At 45.3% G+C, this 15,546-nt stretch overlaps 1 protein-coding gene across 1 annotated transcript in view; it reads right to left on the bottom strand.

Moving 5' to 3' along the window:
• LOC147116328 (adhesion G protein-coupled receptor G2-like) overlaps positions 1 to 15,546 on the bottom strand; it is a 162,579-nt gene that overhangs the window by 10,032 nt on the left and 137,001 nt on the right. Inside the window, exon 11 of the mRNA XM_085991184.1 lies at positions 14,831 to 14,955. Coding sequence (XP_085847310.1) covers positions 14,831 to 14,955 — 125 coding nt within the window. The remainder of the gene's footprint in view (positions 1 to 14,830; positions 14,956 to 15,546) is intronic.

Genomic DNA, 15,546 nt, shown 5'->3' with positions numbered 1-15,546 from the left:
GACACACCATAGAAGAAGAGATCAAAAAAGATATTAAGACATTTAAGATGGAAATGGGGATGACGTAATAAAACTCACTATGCACTTGGTTTGAGTATAAAGCAAGGCTTTAATCAACTTGTTTCAAAACATGGAGGCCTAGTTATCTTTCACCAGTTCCTGTTTACAAAATGTCCTGGGCAAGCTGGGCCCACGCCCGAGTATTTATACTACTTGGACGGCGCCACCAGCTGGCCGTCCAGTGTTATTTCATGAGTCTTTCTTCATGGATCATAAGATTCATAACATTCTTCCTCCCTAAAGATTTGGAAGTCCGATGACTTCCCTTTAATGGATTAGCCAGACCACGAATAGCCGCTGTCTTTTAGCTCTTCACTTGTGGCTGGAAGGCACGTCCCCCCGGACCGTGTCTGGGTCCCTGGGTTGCTTGATCCATACTGGTAGGTCAACAGGGCCCGTGTCGCCTTGATCGACCTGAGGGAGACTGGGGAGATCGTGACTCTGGGTGTGGGTCCCCACAGGTGCAGAGCTGGCTTCATTTTGTTTGGTAGCCAGGGATTGACTGGCGTCCTGGCTTCGAGTGGCCATCCCATGGGGAGCGCTCGGCTCCCTGAGTTGATCCGGTGGAGTAGCTGGCAGATCTCTTGATGTCTCAGGTAGGGCGTCATCTTCAAAGGAGCGCAGAGTGTCGGCATCATTACCGTGGGACCCTCTATCATTTGGGTCCGTGGGACCGGTTGGACAGGGAGCCAGATCTCTGAGTGAAACGGTGGACTCCTGGCCATCAGGGTACCGCACGTGCATGTAAGTGGGATTAACGTCCGTGAGTTCCACCTCGTCGACGAGGGGAGCGTTTTTGGAAGATTGGACGAATCTTCGGAGCAGCACGGGGCCGGGAGCTGCCAACCATGATGGTAGGGACGTCCCATGAGTGGAGCGATGCTGGAACCTGAAGAATCGCTCGTGAGGCGTGATGTTGGTGGATGTAGAAAGAAGAGACCTGATGGAATGCAACACGTCAGGGAGCATAGTTCCCCACTGCTGGTCTGGTAGGTTGCGTGACCTCAGTGCAAGACGAACAGTGTTCCAAATGATAGCATTGTATCTCTCAACCTGTCCGTTACCGATGGGATGGTACGGTGTCGTTTTACTTGTGGCGATTCCCCGTTGGTAAAGATAGCTTTTGAGTTCGCTTGACATGAAGGAGGGACCCCGGTCAGAGTGGATGAAATTGGCCGTACCGTAAAGGGAAAAGACTTGATCAAGGCATTTGATCACTGTGGAAGTAAGCATATTGGGACAGGGGAAAGCAAAGGGAAAGCGTGAATATTCGTCCACCATAGTAAGTAAGTAGGTGTTTCGCGTTGAGGAAGGCAATGGCCCTTTAAAGTCAATGCTGAGTCGCTGCATATGGTGCATAGCGTGTATGAGCGAGCCATCCGATGGACGGAAGAATTGTGGTTTTAATTCCGCACAAATTCTTCAGGAGGAGCATATTCTTTTCACATCTTCTGTAGAAAATGGGAGATTTTTAGATCACACAAAGTGCAACATACGGGTAATGCCAGGATGGCATAAGTCAGTGTGAAGATCCGCAAGAGTCGAAGTTGATATAGAAGAGCAGAATGCTCGCGTGAGGGTATCCGGGGCCACATTCTCTTTGCCGGGTCGATAATGTACGGTGTATCCAAAGGCGGCCATTTCCAGTTTCCAGAGTTGTATTTTGTTATTCTTGATCTTAGTGCATTTCCGGTTATCCAGCATAAAGGCCACAGAGCGCTGATCGGTAATAAGTGTGAAATGGCAATGAGTGAGAAAATGACTCCATTCACGTACAGCTTCGATGATGGCCGTAGCCTCCTTCTCAACAGGAGGATAATGGAGCTCGCTACCCTGCAAAGTTCTGGACAGAAATGCAACGGGTCGACCACCTTGATTCAAGGTAGCAGAGATCGCCACCTCCGATGCATCGCACTCGACCACGAAAGGAAGATTTTCTTCAATGGAACGAAGCGTGGCTTTTTCCAGTTGTTGCTTGAGGAGGCTGAAAGCTGAAATAGCCGTTGCCTCCAATGGAAATGACTTCGCGTGAAGCAGGGGCTGGATCTTGTCGGAGAAGTGGGGTATCCACTTCGCATAATAGGCGAACATGCCGAGTGCCCGACGAAGAGAGCCGAGATTCATAGGGGGAGGAAGCTCCTGAAGTGGACGAAGTCACTCCGGATCCAGTTTGATGACACCGTTGCCCACCTAGTAGCCAAGGATGTTGACTGGTGGTACTGATTTCACAGATTTGGACTCATTTAAGGTTAAGTTGCGGCGACGGAGAACGTCAAAAAATTTCTGAAGATTGGCATCATGCTCCTTCTGGTCATGACCAGCAATGGTGATATTATCTAGATATGGAAAAGTGTCCGTTAAGTTCTCCTGTTTGACTAGGCTATCCATTGCCGGTTGAAAGACGGCCACCCCATTGGTGACCCCAAATGGAAGGCGACAAAACTGATAAAGCCGACCATTGGCCTCAAAGGCTGTATACTTTTTGTCAGAGTCCTTTAATGGCACTTGATGATATGCGCTCTTTAAATCAAAAGTTGAAAATACCTTGTAGTTGGCAAGGTTATTGACCATGTCATCGATGCGTGGTAGTGGGTAGGCATCCAGGTCAGTATACTGGTTAATAGTTTGCGAGTAATCGATGCAAAGACGTTTCTTGTGTTGCTTCAGAGGATTTTTAACAATGATGACTTGAGCCCGCCAGGAAGATGAACATGGCTCAATGATACCGTCAGCTAGAAGGCGAGAGATTTCTGCCTCGATAAAGGATCAATCATCTTGGCTGAAACATCGTGATTTAATGACTATGGGCTTACATTGGGGGGGAAGATTGGCAAACAAGGAGGGCTCGTCGAGGGAAGCCGCTGAAAGCGCACAAAAAGGTACTTTGGAAATAGTAAGTTCAGGCTTTGATCCTCCAAACTCAAAAGCGAGTCTTTTGTGTTGTTTTTGGAAATCCTTTCCCAGGAGCACATCACTGCATAGGTTTTTGAGCACCCCGAGCCGGGTGGAGAAATAAGAGCAGCCATTGCGAACAAGGTTGACAAGACAAAAGCCGGAAGAATTGGTGGTCAGTGTCATCAGAGCCATTGCAATTTCCCTGTCCGAGGGGTAAATACGCAATTTTATCTTACTGACAGCCCACTCACTAATGAAGCTGTCAGAGCTGCATGAGTTGATTAGTGTGCTCAAAATGTGTCCAATTAATGATACCTTCATGGCTGCATGGGACAGACTTTGGGGAAAAACAGCTGTGATAGGAGGAGGGGCAGTTTTACCCTTGACAGCTGTAACCTTAGTAGTGGTTCTTGGGGGAGGAGCAGTTTCATAGATAGCAGCTGTAAAACTAACAGGAGCTCTTGACCGGTATACCTTAGAAAAGTGGCCTTTCTTACTAACAGAGGCTCTTGACTGGCATACCTTAGAAAAGTGACCTTTCTTGCTGCAATGATTGCAGGTTGCGTTACGAGCAGGACAACATTTCCTATAATGGAACGCACCTCCACAGAAGAAACACTTCCTTCCAGATTGCCAAGATGCCGCTAGGGCAGAGTCGTCATCAGTGAAGGCTTCTAGGGCAGGGTTGTCATCAGCCAGGTTGGAGTCATCATCCATGAGGGCTTCCGCCCGAGGCCTATCGAAGAAGTCACTAAAAGTGATAGCAGCAGCCCGTGCACGTGGTGAAAGATAGGTGTCTGCATTCCTCTTTGCTAAGTCCAGAGAACATGCCTAGTCATAGGCAGCCTGTAACTTGAGGGTTTTATTCTCCAACAGACGCTGACGTATGAAGGGAGACACAATCCCATTAATAAAGGAATCACGAATTAACTCCTCCTGGTACTGCTCAGCTGTGACAGCTTTAAGATTACAATCCTTGCTGAGCCTGCGAAGTTTCTGAAGGAATTCATCAAATGATTCCTCAGGTTGTTGTCGACTTGTGGCCAGTAGATACTGAGAAAAAATTTCATTTGGGGACTTGACATATAGTTGCTGTAGTAGTTGGATAGCGGCATCATAGTCTACACAGTCTTCGATATAGTCAAACACATGAGGGGATACATAATTAGCAAGCATTCATAACTTATTAGGAACATTTTCACCACACTCCTCAAGGAAGTTGTTGAAGGTATGATACCAGTGTTTCCATACCTTAGCAGCTGTAAGTGAATTCGGGTCCAGGTCGAGATGGGCGGGTCTGAGTAGTTTCTCCATGATGGATCGATTACTTTGTCTGAGTTCCCTTCTACAGTTTGAGTTGTAGCTGGCTGTACTCGAAATTCCCCAGTGCGTGGAGTCGATATCAAGTTGATTAAATTGACGTAATAAAACTCGCTACGCACTTGGTTTGAGTATAAAGCAAGGCTTTAATCAACTTGTTTCAAAAGATGGAGGTCTAGTTATCTTTCACCAGTTCCTGTTTACAAAATGTCCTGGGCAAGCTGGGCCCACGCCCGAGTATTTATACTCCTTGGACGGCACCACCAGCTGGCCGTCCAGTGTTATTTCATGAGTCTTTCTTCATGGATCATAAGATTCATAACGGGGGAGATAATTTATAAACTATCAAACTTAGAGAAGATAAAACCCCTGATCCACACATATTAAAAGAAGATAGGGAAGAGATAGCAGAGGCACTATTACATATATATAAAAATTCATTGGAAAAGGGAATCGTGCCAGAGGACTGGTGGACAGCTAATGTGATTCCTATATATAAAAAGATAGATAGAACAAGTCCAAAGTAGGAAAGCTAATGGAATCCTTAATCAAAGGTGTAATAGAAAAACATCTAGAAACTGAAAATATAATAAAGAGTAGTCAGCTCGGATTCCAAAAGGGAAGGTTATGCTTGACCAAATTTATTGAATGCTTTGAAGAAGTAACAGAAAGGGTAGATAAGGTTAATGTAGTAGATGTAATATATTTGGGTTTCCAAAAAGCCTTTGATAAGGTACTGCATAGTAGACTCATGATTAAGGTCAGAACATGTGGAGTCAGAGGACAAGTAACAGAATGGATAGCAAGCTGGCTAAAAAACTGAAAACTGAGAGTAGGGATTAAAGGTAGTTACTCAGATTGGCAAATGGTGGGAAGCGGTGTTCCGCAAGGATCAGTGCTGGGACCACTGTTATTCACCATTTACATAAACGATTTGGACTCAGGAATCAGAGGTAGAATTTCAAAATTTGCGGATGACACCAAATTGTTAAATAGTTAATACAGAGAAGGACTGTGACAAAATACAGGAAGACATTAATAAACTTGCAGAATGGGGATGAACTTGGCAAATGAACTTCAATTAGATAAATGTGAGATTGTACATTTTGGTAGGAAGAATAAGGAGGCCACACACTCCTTGGAAAATAAGTGTATAAATGGGGTAGAGGAACAGAGGGATCTGGGGGTATAGATACACAGATCACTAAAAGTAGCAATGCAGGTTAACAAGGCCATAAAAAAAAGCAATGGGGTTCATTTCTATATGGATAGAATTGAAAAGCAGAGAAGTTATGTTAAACTTGTATAGAACCTTGGTTAGACCACACTTGGAGTACTGTGCACAGTTCTGGTCTCCATATTATAAAAAGGACATTGAGGCGCTTTGAGAAGGTGAAAAAAGATTTACAAGAATGATACCAGAACTGAGAGGTTGTGCCTATCAGGAAAGATTGAACAGGCTGTTGCTCTTTTCTCTAGAACAGAGAATACTGAGGGGTGACCTGATAGAGGTCTTCAAGATTAAGAAAGGATTTGATGGGGTAGACAGAGAGGAGATGTTTCCACTTGCAGGCAAGACCAGAACTAGGGGCCATAAATAAAAGATAGTCACTAATAAATCCAATAGGGAATTCAAGAGAAACCTCTTTATCCAGAGAGTGGTTAGAATGTGGAACTCATTATCACAAGGAGTAGTTGAGGCGAATAACATAGATGCATTTAAGGGAACGCTAGTTAAGCACATGAAGGAGAAAGGAATAGAAGGATATGTTGATGGGGTTAATGAAGAAGGGTGTGACTTATTGGGCCAAATGGCCTGTTTCTGTGCTGTAAATACCTTGTAATAATTTGTAATGGAAGTACATCATCCAATGAATTTCCCATAATTTATTCAACAGCAACACTGGATGCAAAGGATACCTATTTGTCCCTGGCATCCAGTGTTGCAAAGATGGTACAGGAGGGGGGAGCATGTGTTTTCAATCTAGAATCGATTGCATGGGCCTTGGCAACAATTTAAAAGTTTGCAAAAAAAAAATTCTGTTTTACAGGCAGCTGGGAGGCTGTGAGCAACGTTACACTGCCACTCCAGGTGGAGGCTGTGAACCAGCTTAAAACATGGAAATGACTCAGAGACTGCAGATCGTCCAGGATAAGGGGCACTTCTATGTCTTGGGCAAAGGTCTCGACACACTGGAGATGCACTTCAATCTGGGCCTTAAACTTTGGCTTTGCACTTCTTGTAGTTATCGACAGAAACTGCACAGCAGCAACAGCATTTGTAGTAAATTACATTACGTGACATTAGAAGCGATTTTCCTGACACGTTCTCCCTGGGCGATGCCCAGTTTACTGTGCAGGAAAGTCAGGATGAAAGGGCAGAGACTCATTTTGCCAGGTCACCGTTATAGGTAGGACAAAGAAAGAGGTTCTGCTGAGAGAGTATGAGCAGCTAGGGGCTAAATTAAAAAGCAGAACCACAAAGGTAATAATCTCCAGATTACTACCTGAGCCACGAGCAAATTGCATTGGGTAAATAAGATCAGAGAACTGAACGAGTGGCTCAAAGACTGGTGTGGGAGAAATGGGTTTCGATTTGTGGGGCACTGGCACCAGTACTGGGATAAGAGGGAGCTGTTCCGTTTGGGCGGGCTTCACTTGAACCATGCTGGGGCTAGAGTCCTGGCAAATCGAATAACTAGGGCTGTAGAGAGGGCTTTAAACGAAACAGTGGGTGGGAGGATCCAGGCGAGTGGGAAAATAAAAAGTCAATGAGAAAGCAATAGAGCAGGCTAGAGATGGGGGAAATAATAACCAGAGTGTGACAGGAAGGGACAGACTGTTTAAAAATAAGAGTGCAACAGAAAAAAAGGCCAAAACAAGGAAAAATGGTAAAAAGACAAAGTTAAAAGCTCTATATCTAAATGCACGCAGCATTCGTAACAAGATAAATGAGTTGACGGCACAAATAGATACAAATGGGTATGATCTGATCGCCATTACAGAGACGTGGTTGCAAGGCGACCAGGGCTGGGAACTGAATATTCCAGGGTATATGATAATTCGGAAGGATAGAAAGAAAGGAAAGAGAGGTGGGGTGGCTTTGTTGGTAAAAGATGGGATCAGTGCAGAGGTGAGAAGTGATATTGGCTCAGACTATCAAGATGTAGAATCGGTTTGGGTGGAGATAAAAAATAATAAGGGGAAAAAGTCTCTGGTGGGCGTAGTCTACAGGCCCCTGAACAGTAGCAATGCTGTTGGACAGAGTATAAATCAACAAATAATGGAGGCCTGTAAAAAAGGTCAGGTAATAATCATGGGTGATTTTAATCTCCACATTGATTGGACAAATCAAATTGGCCATGGTAGCCTTGAGGAGGAGTTCATAGAGTGCATCCAGGATGTTTTCCAAGAACAGTATGTAATGGAACCAACCAGGGAGCAGGCTATCTTGGATCTGGTACTATGTAATGCGACAGAATTAATAAATGATCTCATAGTAAAGGATCCTCTAGGAAAGAGTAATCATAGCATGGTTGAATTTCAAATTCAGTTGGAGAGTGAGAAAGTTGTATCCCAAACCAGTGTCCTAATCTTAAACAAAGGCAATTATAATGGCATGAGGGCAGAACTGGCTAAAGTGGACTGGAAAAACAAATTAAAGGGTAAGAAAGTTAAAATGCAATGGCGGACATTTAAGGATTTATTTCATAACTCTCAACAAAAATATATTCCAGTGAGAAAGATTTTAAGAGAAGGGAGCACCATCCGTGGCTAACTAAGGAAGTAGAGGATGGTATCAAATTGAAAATGAAGGCATACAATGTTGCCAAGATTGGTGGGAGACCAGAGGATTAGGAAATTTTTTAAAACCAGCAAAGGATGACTAAAAAAATAATAAAGAGAGAGACGATGAATTATGAGAGTAAGCTGGCAAGAAACATTAAAACAGATAGTAAGAGCTTTTACAGGTACATAAAAAGGAAGAGGGTAGCTAAAGTAAACGTTGGTCCCTTAGAGGATGAGACTGGGGAATTAATAATGGGGAATGGGGAAATGGCAGAGACTCTGAACAAATATTTTGCATCTGTCTTCACTGTAGAAGACAGTAACAACATCCCAATAATGGATAATCAAGGGGCCATAGGGAATGGGGAACTAAAGACAATCACTATCACTAAGGAAATAGCACTCGGTAAAATAATGGGACTAAAAGACGACAAGTCCCCTGGACCAGATGGCCTGCATCCCAGGGTCTTAAAAGAAGTGGCTGCAGAGATAGTGGATGCATTGCTTGCAATATACCAAAATTTCCTGGACTCTGGAGAGGTCCCAGCGGATTGGAAAACTGCTAATGTAACACCCCTATTTAAGAAAGGAGGGAGACAGAAAGCAGGAAACTATAGACCAGTTAGCCTAACATCTGTCGTTGAGAAAATGCTGGAGTCCTTCATTAAGGAAGTAGTAGCAGGGCATTTAGAAAAACATACTGCAGTCAAACAGAGTCAGCATGGTTTTAGGAAAGGGAGATCATGTTTAACAAATTTGCTGGAGTTCTTTGAGGATGTAACAAGCAGGGTGGACAAGGGTGAGCCAGTGGATGTGGTGTATTTGGATTTCCAGAAGGCATTCGATAAGGTGCCACATAAAAGGTTACTACATCAGATAAGAGCTCATGGATATGGGGGGTAATATATTAGCATGGATAGAGCATTGGCTAAATAACAGAAAGCAGAGAGTCGGAATAAATGGGTCATTTTCTGGTTGGCAAACGTTAACTAGTGGGGTGCCTCAAGGATCGGTGCTGGGGCCCCAACTATTTACAATCTACATTAATGATTTGGATGAAGGGATCGAGTGTAATGTAGCCAAGTTTGTGGATGATACAAAGATGGGTGGGAAAGCAAGCTGTGCAGAGGACTCAGAGAATCTGCAAAGGGATACAGACAGGCTAGGTGAGTGGGCAAACATTTGGCAGATGGAGTATAGTGTGGGAAAGTGCGAGGTTATCCACTTTAGCAGGAAAAATAAAAAAGCAAACTATTATTTAAATGGAGAGAGATTACAAAATGCTACAGTTCAGAGAGACTTGGGGGTCCTTGTGCATGAAACACAAAAAGTTAGCATGCAGGTACAGCAAGTAATCAAAAAGGCAAATGGAATGTTGGCCTTTAATTCAAGGGGGTTGTAGTATAAAAACAGGGAAGTCCTCCTACAACTGTACAAGGTATTGGTGAGACCACACCTTGAGTACTGCGTACAGTTTTGGTCTCCTTATTTAAGGAAGGATACACTTGCATTGGAGGCAGTTCAGAGATGATTCATGAGGTTAATTCCAGAGATGAGGGGGTTGACTTATGAGGAAAGGTTGAGCAGGCTGGGCCTATACTCATTGGAATTTAAAAGAATGAGAGGTGATCTTATCGAAACATATAAGATACTGAGGGGGCTCGACAGGGTAGATGCAGAGAGGATGTTTCCCCTCATGGGGAAATCTAGGACTCGGGGGCACAGTCTCAGAATAAAGGGTCGCCCTTTTAGAACTGAGGTGAGGAGGAACTTCTTCTCTCAGAGGGTCGTAAATCTGTGCAATTCTCTGCCCCAGAGAGCCGTGGAGGCTGGGTCATTAAATACATTTAAGGTAGAGATAGACAAATTTTTGCAAGATAAGGGAGTGAAGGGTTATGGGGAGCGGGCTGGCAAGTGGCTTTGAGCCCAAGATCAGCCATGATCTTATTGAATGGCGGAGCAGGCTCGAGGGGCCAAGTGGCCTATTCCTGCTCCTATTTCTTATGTTCTTATGTTGCCCTAGGATTTTCAGGGGCTTTCCTGGGAGAGCAGACCTATCAGACAGATTCAGGTGAGGTAGTTTAGGCCATTCCTGGCTTTCTACCTTATTTTCTGGATTGAATGCTTGTTGGCACCTGAGCACAAGGGCGCCCAAAAAACATGGAACTGTGGTGTGCTCCCGAGCCCCCACTGACTAGAGGGTCCATGGGGGATCCTAGGGGCAGGCTGAAGACTAGAGGTGGAACATCTTTAAATGTTTCAATCCCTCCCCCAAGATGTCCAGGTTGATAGTATCAAAATGTTCTAATCGAAAGTCCTTTGGGAAAGGAACGCATAGACAGCACTGAGTAATGATTGAACCTTGAATCACTCAGAATAGCCTACTTATGGTGGTAGTTCAAAATTCTTGTGGATCAAGCTACTTAAATACCAGCAGCGTGGGAATGGTAGCATAGTGGTAATGTCACTGGGCTAGTAATCCAAAGGGCCTGGATTAATGGTCCAGAGATGTGAAGTCAAATCCCACCACAACAGCTGGGGAATTTAAATTCAGTTAATTCAATAAATCTGGAATAAAAAGCTAGTATCAGTAATGGTAACCATGAAACTATGGGATTGTCGTAAAAACCCATTTGGGTCGCTAATGCCCCTTTAAGGAAGGAAATCTGCCGACCTTACCTGGTCTGGCCTATATGTGACTCCTAGACCCACAGCAATGTGGTTGACTCTTAACTGCTCTCTGAAATGACTGAGCAAGCCACTCAGTTGTAACAAAACACAATAATAAGAATGAAACCAGATGGACATAGTCATACTCACAGACTCATACCTTTCAACCAAACTCCTCCATCACCATCACCTGGGTATGTCCTGTCCCACCGGCAGGACAAACCCTGTGGTGGCACAGTGGTATACAGTTGGAAAGGAGTGGCCCTGGGAGTCCTCAACATTGACTCCTGTCTCCATGAAGTCTCATGGCTTCATGGGCAAGGAAACCTGCTGCTGATTACCACCTATCACCCTCCCTCAGCTGATGAATCAGTACTCCTCCATTTTGAACACACCACTTGGAAGAAGCACTGAGAGTAGCAAGGGCACAGAATGTACTCTGGGTAGGGGACTTCACTGTCCATCACCAAGAGTGAATCCACTACTGACCGAGCTGGCCGACTCCTGAAGGACATAGCTGCCAGTCTGGGCCTGCGACAGGTGGTGAGAGAACCAACACGAGGGAAAAATCTACTTGACCACGTCCTCACCAATCTACCTGTCACAGATGCATCTGTCCATGACAGTATTGGTAGCAGTGACCACCCGCACAGTCATTGTGGAGACGAAGTCCCGTCTTCACACTGAGGACACCCTCCACCGTGTTGTGCGGCACCACCGTGCTAAATGGGATAGATTCAGAACAGATCTAGCAGCTCAAAACTGTGGGCATCCATGAGGTGCTGTGGGCCATCAGCAGCAGCAGAATTGTATTCCACCACAATCTGTAACCTCATGGCCTGGCATATTCCTCACTCTACCATTACCATCAAGCCAGGGGACCAACCCTGGTTCAATAAGGAGTGTAGAAGAGCATGCCAGGAGCAGCACCAGGCGTACCTAAAAATTAGGTGCCAACCTGGGGAAGCTGCAACACAGGACTACATGCATGCTAAAAAGTGGAAGCAGCATGCTATAGACAGGGCTAAGTGATCCCACAATTAATGGATCAGATCAAAGCTCTGCAGTCCTGCCACATCCAGTCATGAATGGTGGTAGACCTTTAAACAACTAACGGGAGGAGGAGGCTCCATGAATATCCCCATCCTCAATGCTGGTGGAGCCCAGCACGTGAGTGCAAAAGACAAGGCTGAAGTGTTTGCAACCATCTTCAGCCAGAAGTGCCGAGTGGATGATCCATATTGGCCTACTCCTGAGGTCCCCACCATCACAGAAGCCAGTCTTCAGCCAATTCTATTCGCTCCACGTGATATCAAGAAAAGGCTGAGTGCACTGGATACATGAAAGGCTATGGGCCCCGACAACATCCTGGCTATTGTGCTGAAGATATGTGTGCTCCAGAACTAGCCGTGCCTCTAGCCAAGCTGTTCCAGTACTGCTACAACGCTGGCATCTATCCGACAAACATAGAAACATAGAAACATAGAAACGTAGAAGATAGGAGCAGGAGTAGGCCATTCGGCCCCTCGAGTCTGTCCCGCCATTTAATGAGATCATGGCTGATCATCCAAATTCAGTACCCTGTCCCTGCTTTCTCCCCATATCCCTTGATCCCTTTAGCCTTAAGAAATATATCTAACTCCTTCTTGAATATATTTAATAAGCTGGCCTCAACTGCCTTTTGTGGTAGAGAATTCCACAGGTTCACCGCTCTCTGGGTGAAGAAATTCCTCCTCATCTCAGTCCTAAATGGCTTAGCCCTTATCCTTAGACTGTGACCCCTGGTTCTGGACTCCCCTGCCATCAGGAACATCCTTCCTGCATCTAGTCTGTCTAGTCCTGTTAGAATTTTATAAGTTTCAATGAGATCCCCTCTCATTCTTCTAAACTCTAGTGAATATAAGCCTAATCGACTGAATCTCTCTTCATACGTCATTCCTGCCATCCCAGGTATCAGTCTGGTGAATCTTCGCTGCATTCCCTCCATGGCAAGAACATCCTTCCTCAGATAAGGCGACCAAAACTGCACACAATACTCAAGGTGTGGTCTCACCAAGGCCCTGTACAACTGCAGCAAGACATCCTTGATCCTGTACTCGAATCCTCTCGCTATGAAGGTCAACATACCATTTGTCTTCTTAACCGCCTGCTGCACCTGCATGCTTACCTTCAGTGACTGGTGCGAAAGGACACCCAGGTCTCGTTGCACTTCCCCTTTTCCCAATCTATTGCCGTTCAGATAATAACCTGTCTTCCTGTTTTTGCCACCAAAGTGGATAACCTCGCATTTATCCACATTATACTGCATCTGCCATGCATCTGCCCAATCACCCAACCTGTCCAAATCATACTGGAGTTTCTCTGCATCCTCCTCACAGCACACACGCCCATCCAGACAATGCGGAAAACTGCTCAGGTATGTCCTGTCCACAAAAAGCAGGACAAATCCAATTCGGCCAAGTACCGCCCCACTAGTCTACTCTCAATCATCAGCAAAGTGATGGAATGTCTCATCGACAGTGCTATCAAGCAGCACCTAATCACTGGTGCCCAGTTTGGGTTTCGCCAAGACCACTCGGCTCCAGACCTCATTACAGCCTTGGTCCAAACATGGACAAAGGAGCTGAATTCCAGAGGTGAGGTGAGAGTGACTGCCCTAGACATCAAGGCAGCATTTGACCGAGTGTGGCATCAAGGAGCCCTAGTAAAACTGAAGTCAATGGGAATCGGGGGAAAAACTCTCCACTGGCTGGAGTCATACCTAGCACAAAGGATGGTGGTTGAAGGTCAATTATCACAGCCCCAGGACATTGCTGCAGGAGTTCCTCAGGGCAGTGCCCTAGGTCCAACCATCTTTAGCTGCTTCATCAATGACCTTCCCTCCAACATAAGGTCAGAAATGGGGATGTTCGCTGATGACTGCACAGTGTTCAGTGCCATTCACAACTCCTCAGATAATGAAGCAGTCCATGCCCGTATGCAACAAGACCTGGACAACGTTCAGGCTTGGGCTGATAAATGGCAGGTAACATTCGTGCCACAGAAGTGCCAGGCAATGACTATCTCCAACAAGCGAGAGTCTAACCACTGCCCCTTGACATTCAATGGCATTACCATCGCCGAATCCCCCACCATCAACATCCTGGGGGTCACCATTTACCAGAAACTTAACTGGACCAGCCATATAAATATTGTGGCAACCAGAGCAGGTCAGAGGCTAGGTATTCTGCGGCGAGTGTCTCACCTCCTGTCTCCCCAAAGCCTTTCCACCACCTACAAGGCACAAGTAAGGAGTGTGATGGAATACTCTCCACTTGCCTGGATGAATGCAGCTCCAACAACACTCAAGAAGCTTGACACCATCCAGGACAAAGCAGCCTGCTTGATTGGCACCCCATCCACCATCTTAAACATTCACTCCCTCCACCACCGGTGCACCGTAGCTGCAGTGTGTACCATCTACAAGATGCATTGCAGCAACTCGCCAAGACTTCTTTGGCAGCACCTCCCAAACCCGTGACGTCTTCCACCTAGAAGGACAAGGGCAGCAGGCGCATGGGAACACCACCACCTCCAAGTTCCCTGGTCAATGGATCAGATGTGGATAGGCCACAGGCTTAGACCATGCACTAGGTTGAAGTTTGGCAGGGCTGGTTTTTGGCAGAGAGTGGGCTGGGAGCAGTTACCCTAAGTTTAAGAGCAAACATAGTTGGTGAATACAGGATAAGAGCAGTGGCCAATATAGCCACATAATGTATTAGACAGTGAAAGAAAAAAATGTTGTCTAATTTTCCTATTTTCTTTTGGCATCCTTAACATGGAACTGTTAAACAATGAAAAAAGGTTACCAGGATTAACAACAAGGGAGATTCAGCAGTCACATGACTTCCATGGCTCAATCAGATCACTGCATGCAGACAGACCAACATTCCATTTATTTTAATGATATATAGATAGATAAATAAAAGTTTCGTATAAGAGATTGGTTTGGAAAACATAGAAATTGGTTTGTGAACTGAAGCTATTGGAATACTGGGATACAGTCTTATTGGAGATAATCTTGCATGTACTCACTGAGCAGATCTGTGTGACTCACCTGAATACACAGTAAAGGATTACTGTGATAGCTGAGAAGATGGCAGAAATCCCACAGCCAATCTGCGTGATGTATGTTAATGATATCAAAATGTTCGTATCCAAAGTGGTGTTCTTGCGAAAGTCCTTTGGGAAATAAAAGCATAGACAACACTGAGTAATGATTAAACCTTGTCTCACTCTGAATAGCCTATTTCTGGTGGTAGTTCAAAACACTTATGGATAAAGCTACTTGAATACTAGTAGCGTCTCGAGTGCATGTCACTGTAAGCTTGTGTACATCCCTGGTGAGGCTGCATTTGGGACATTAGGCCAGAAGTTGAGTGATTCTGGGAGCCCTATTCTGAGGCATTTCCTGCAAGGGAAGTGTAAAATGTGGCAGAACCTGGATCCACCAGATTCTTCCCCATTCTCCAAAAGCCAACAAATTGTAACTGGGGTTGGAGGGATGGGAGGGGTTGTAGACATTTCTTCTACCCACCCCATTTAGCCTTAATTTTTGGGGTGTATTTGTGGGCGTTCACGGGATACCCCGGGAATCTCACCAGATGCACCCCCGAATGGGGCCACAGGGAAACACATTGGCTTAGAACAGATGTAAGTTATGTTCTGGGCCCAAAATGTAATGGAAAGTTCGATGGCTGTTGCAACTGGAGCCTCACATCATTGGAGTTTATGATTAGTAAAATATTGGGCCTTTCTGTCTTTGGCTGGACC

The sequence above is a fragment of the Somniosus microcephalus genome, chromosome 6 (genome assembly GCF_052327205.1).
Source record: "Somniosus microcephalus isolate GS21.2 chromosome 6, FLI_Smic_1.0, whole genome shotgun sequence".
Lineage (NCBI taxonomy): Eukaryota > Metazoa > Chordata > Chondrichthyes > Squaliformes > Somniosidae > Somniosus > Somniosus microcephalus.
Note: the sequence above shows the minus strand (reverse complement) of the source record. Positions and strands in the feature narration are given on the sequence as shown.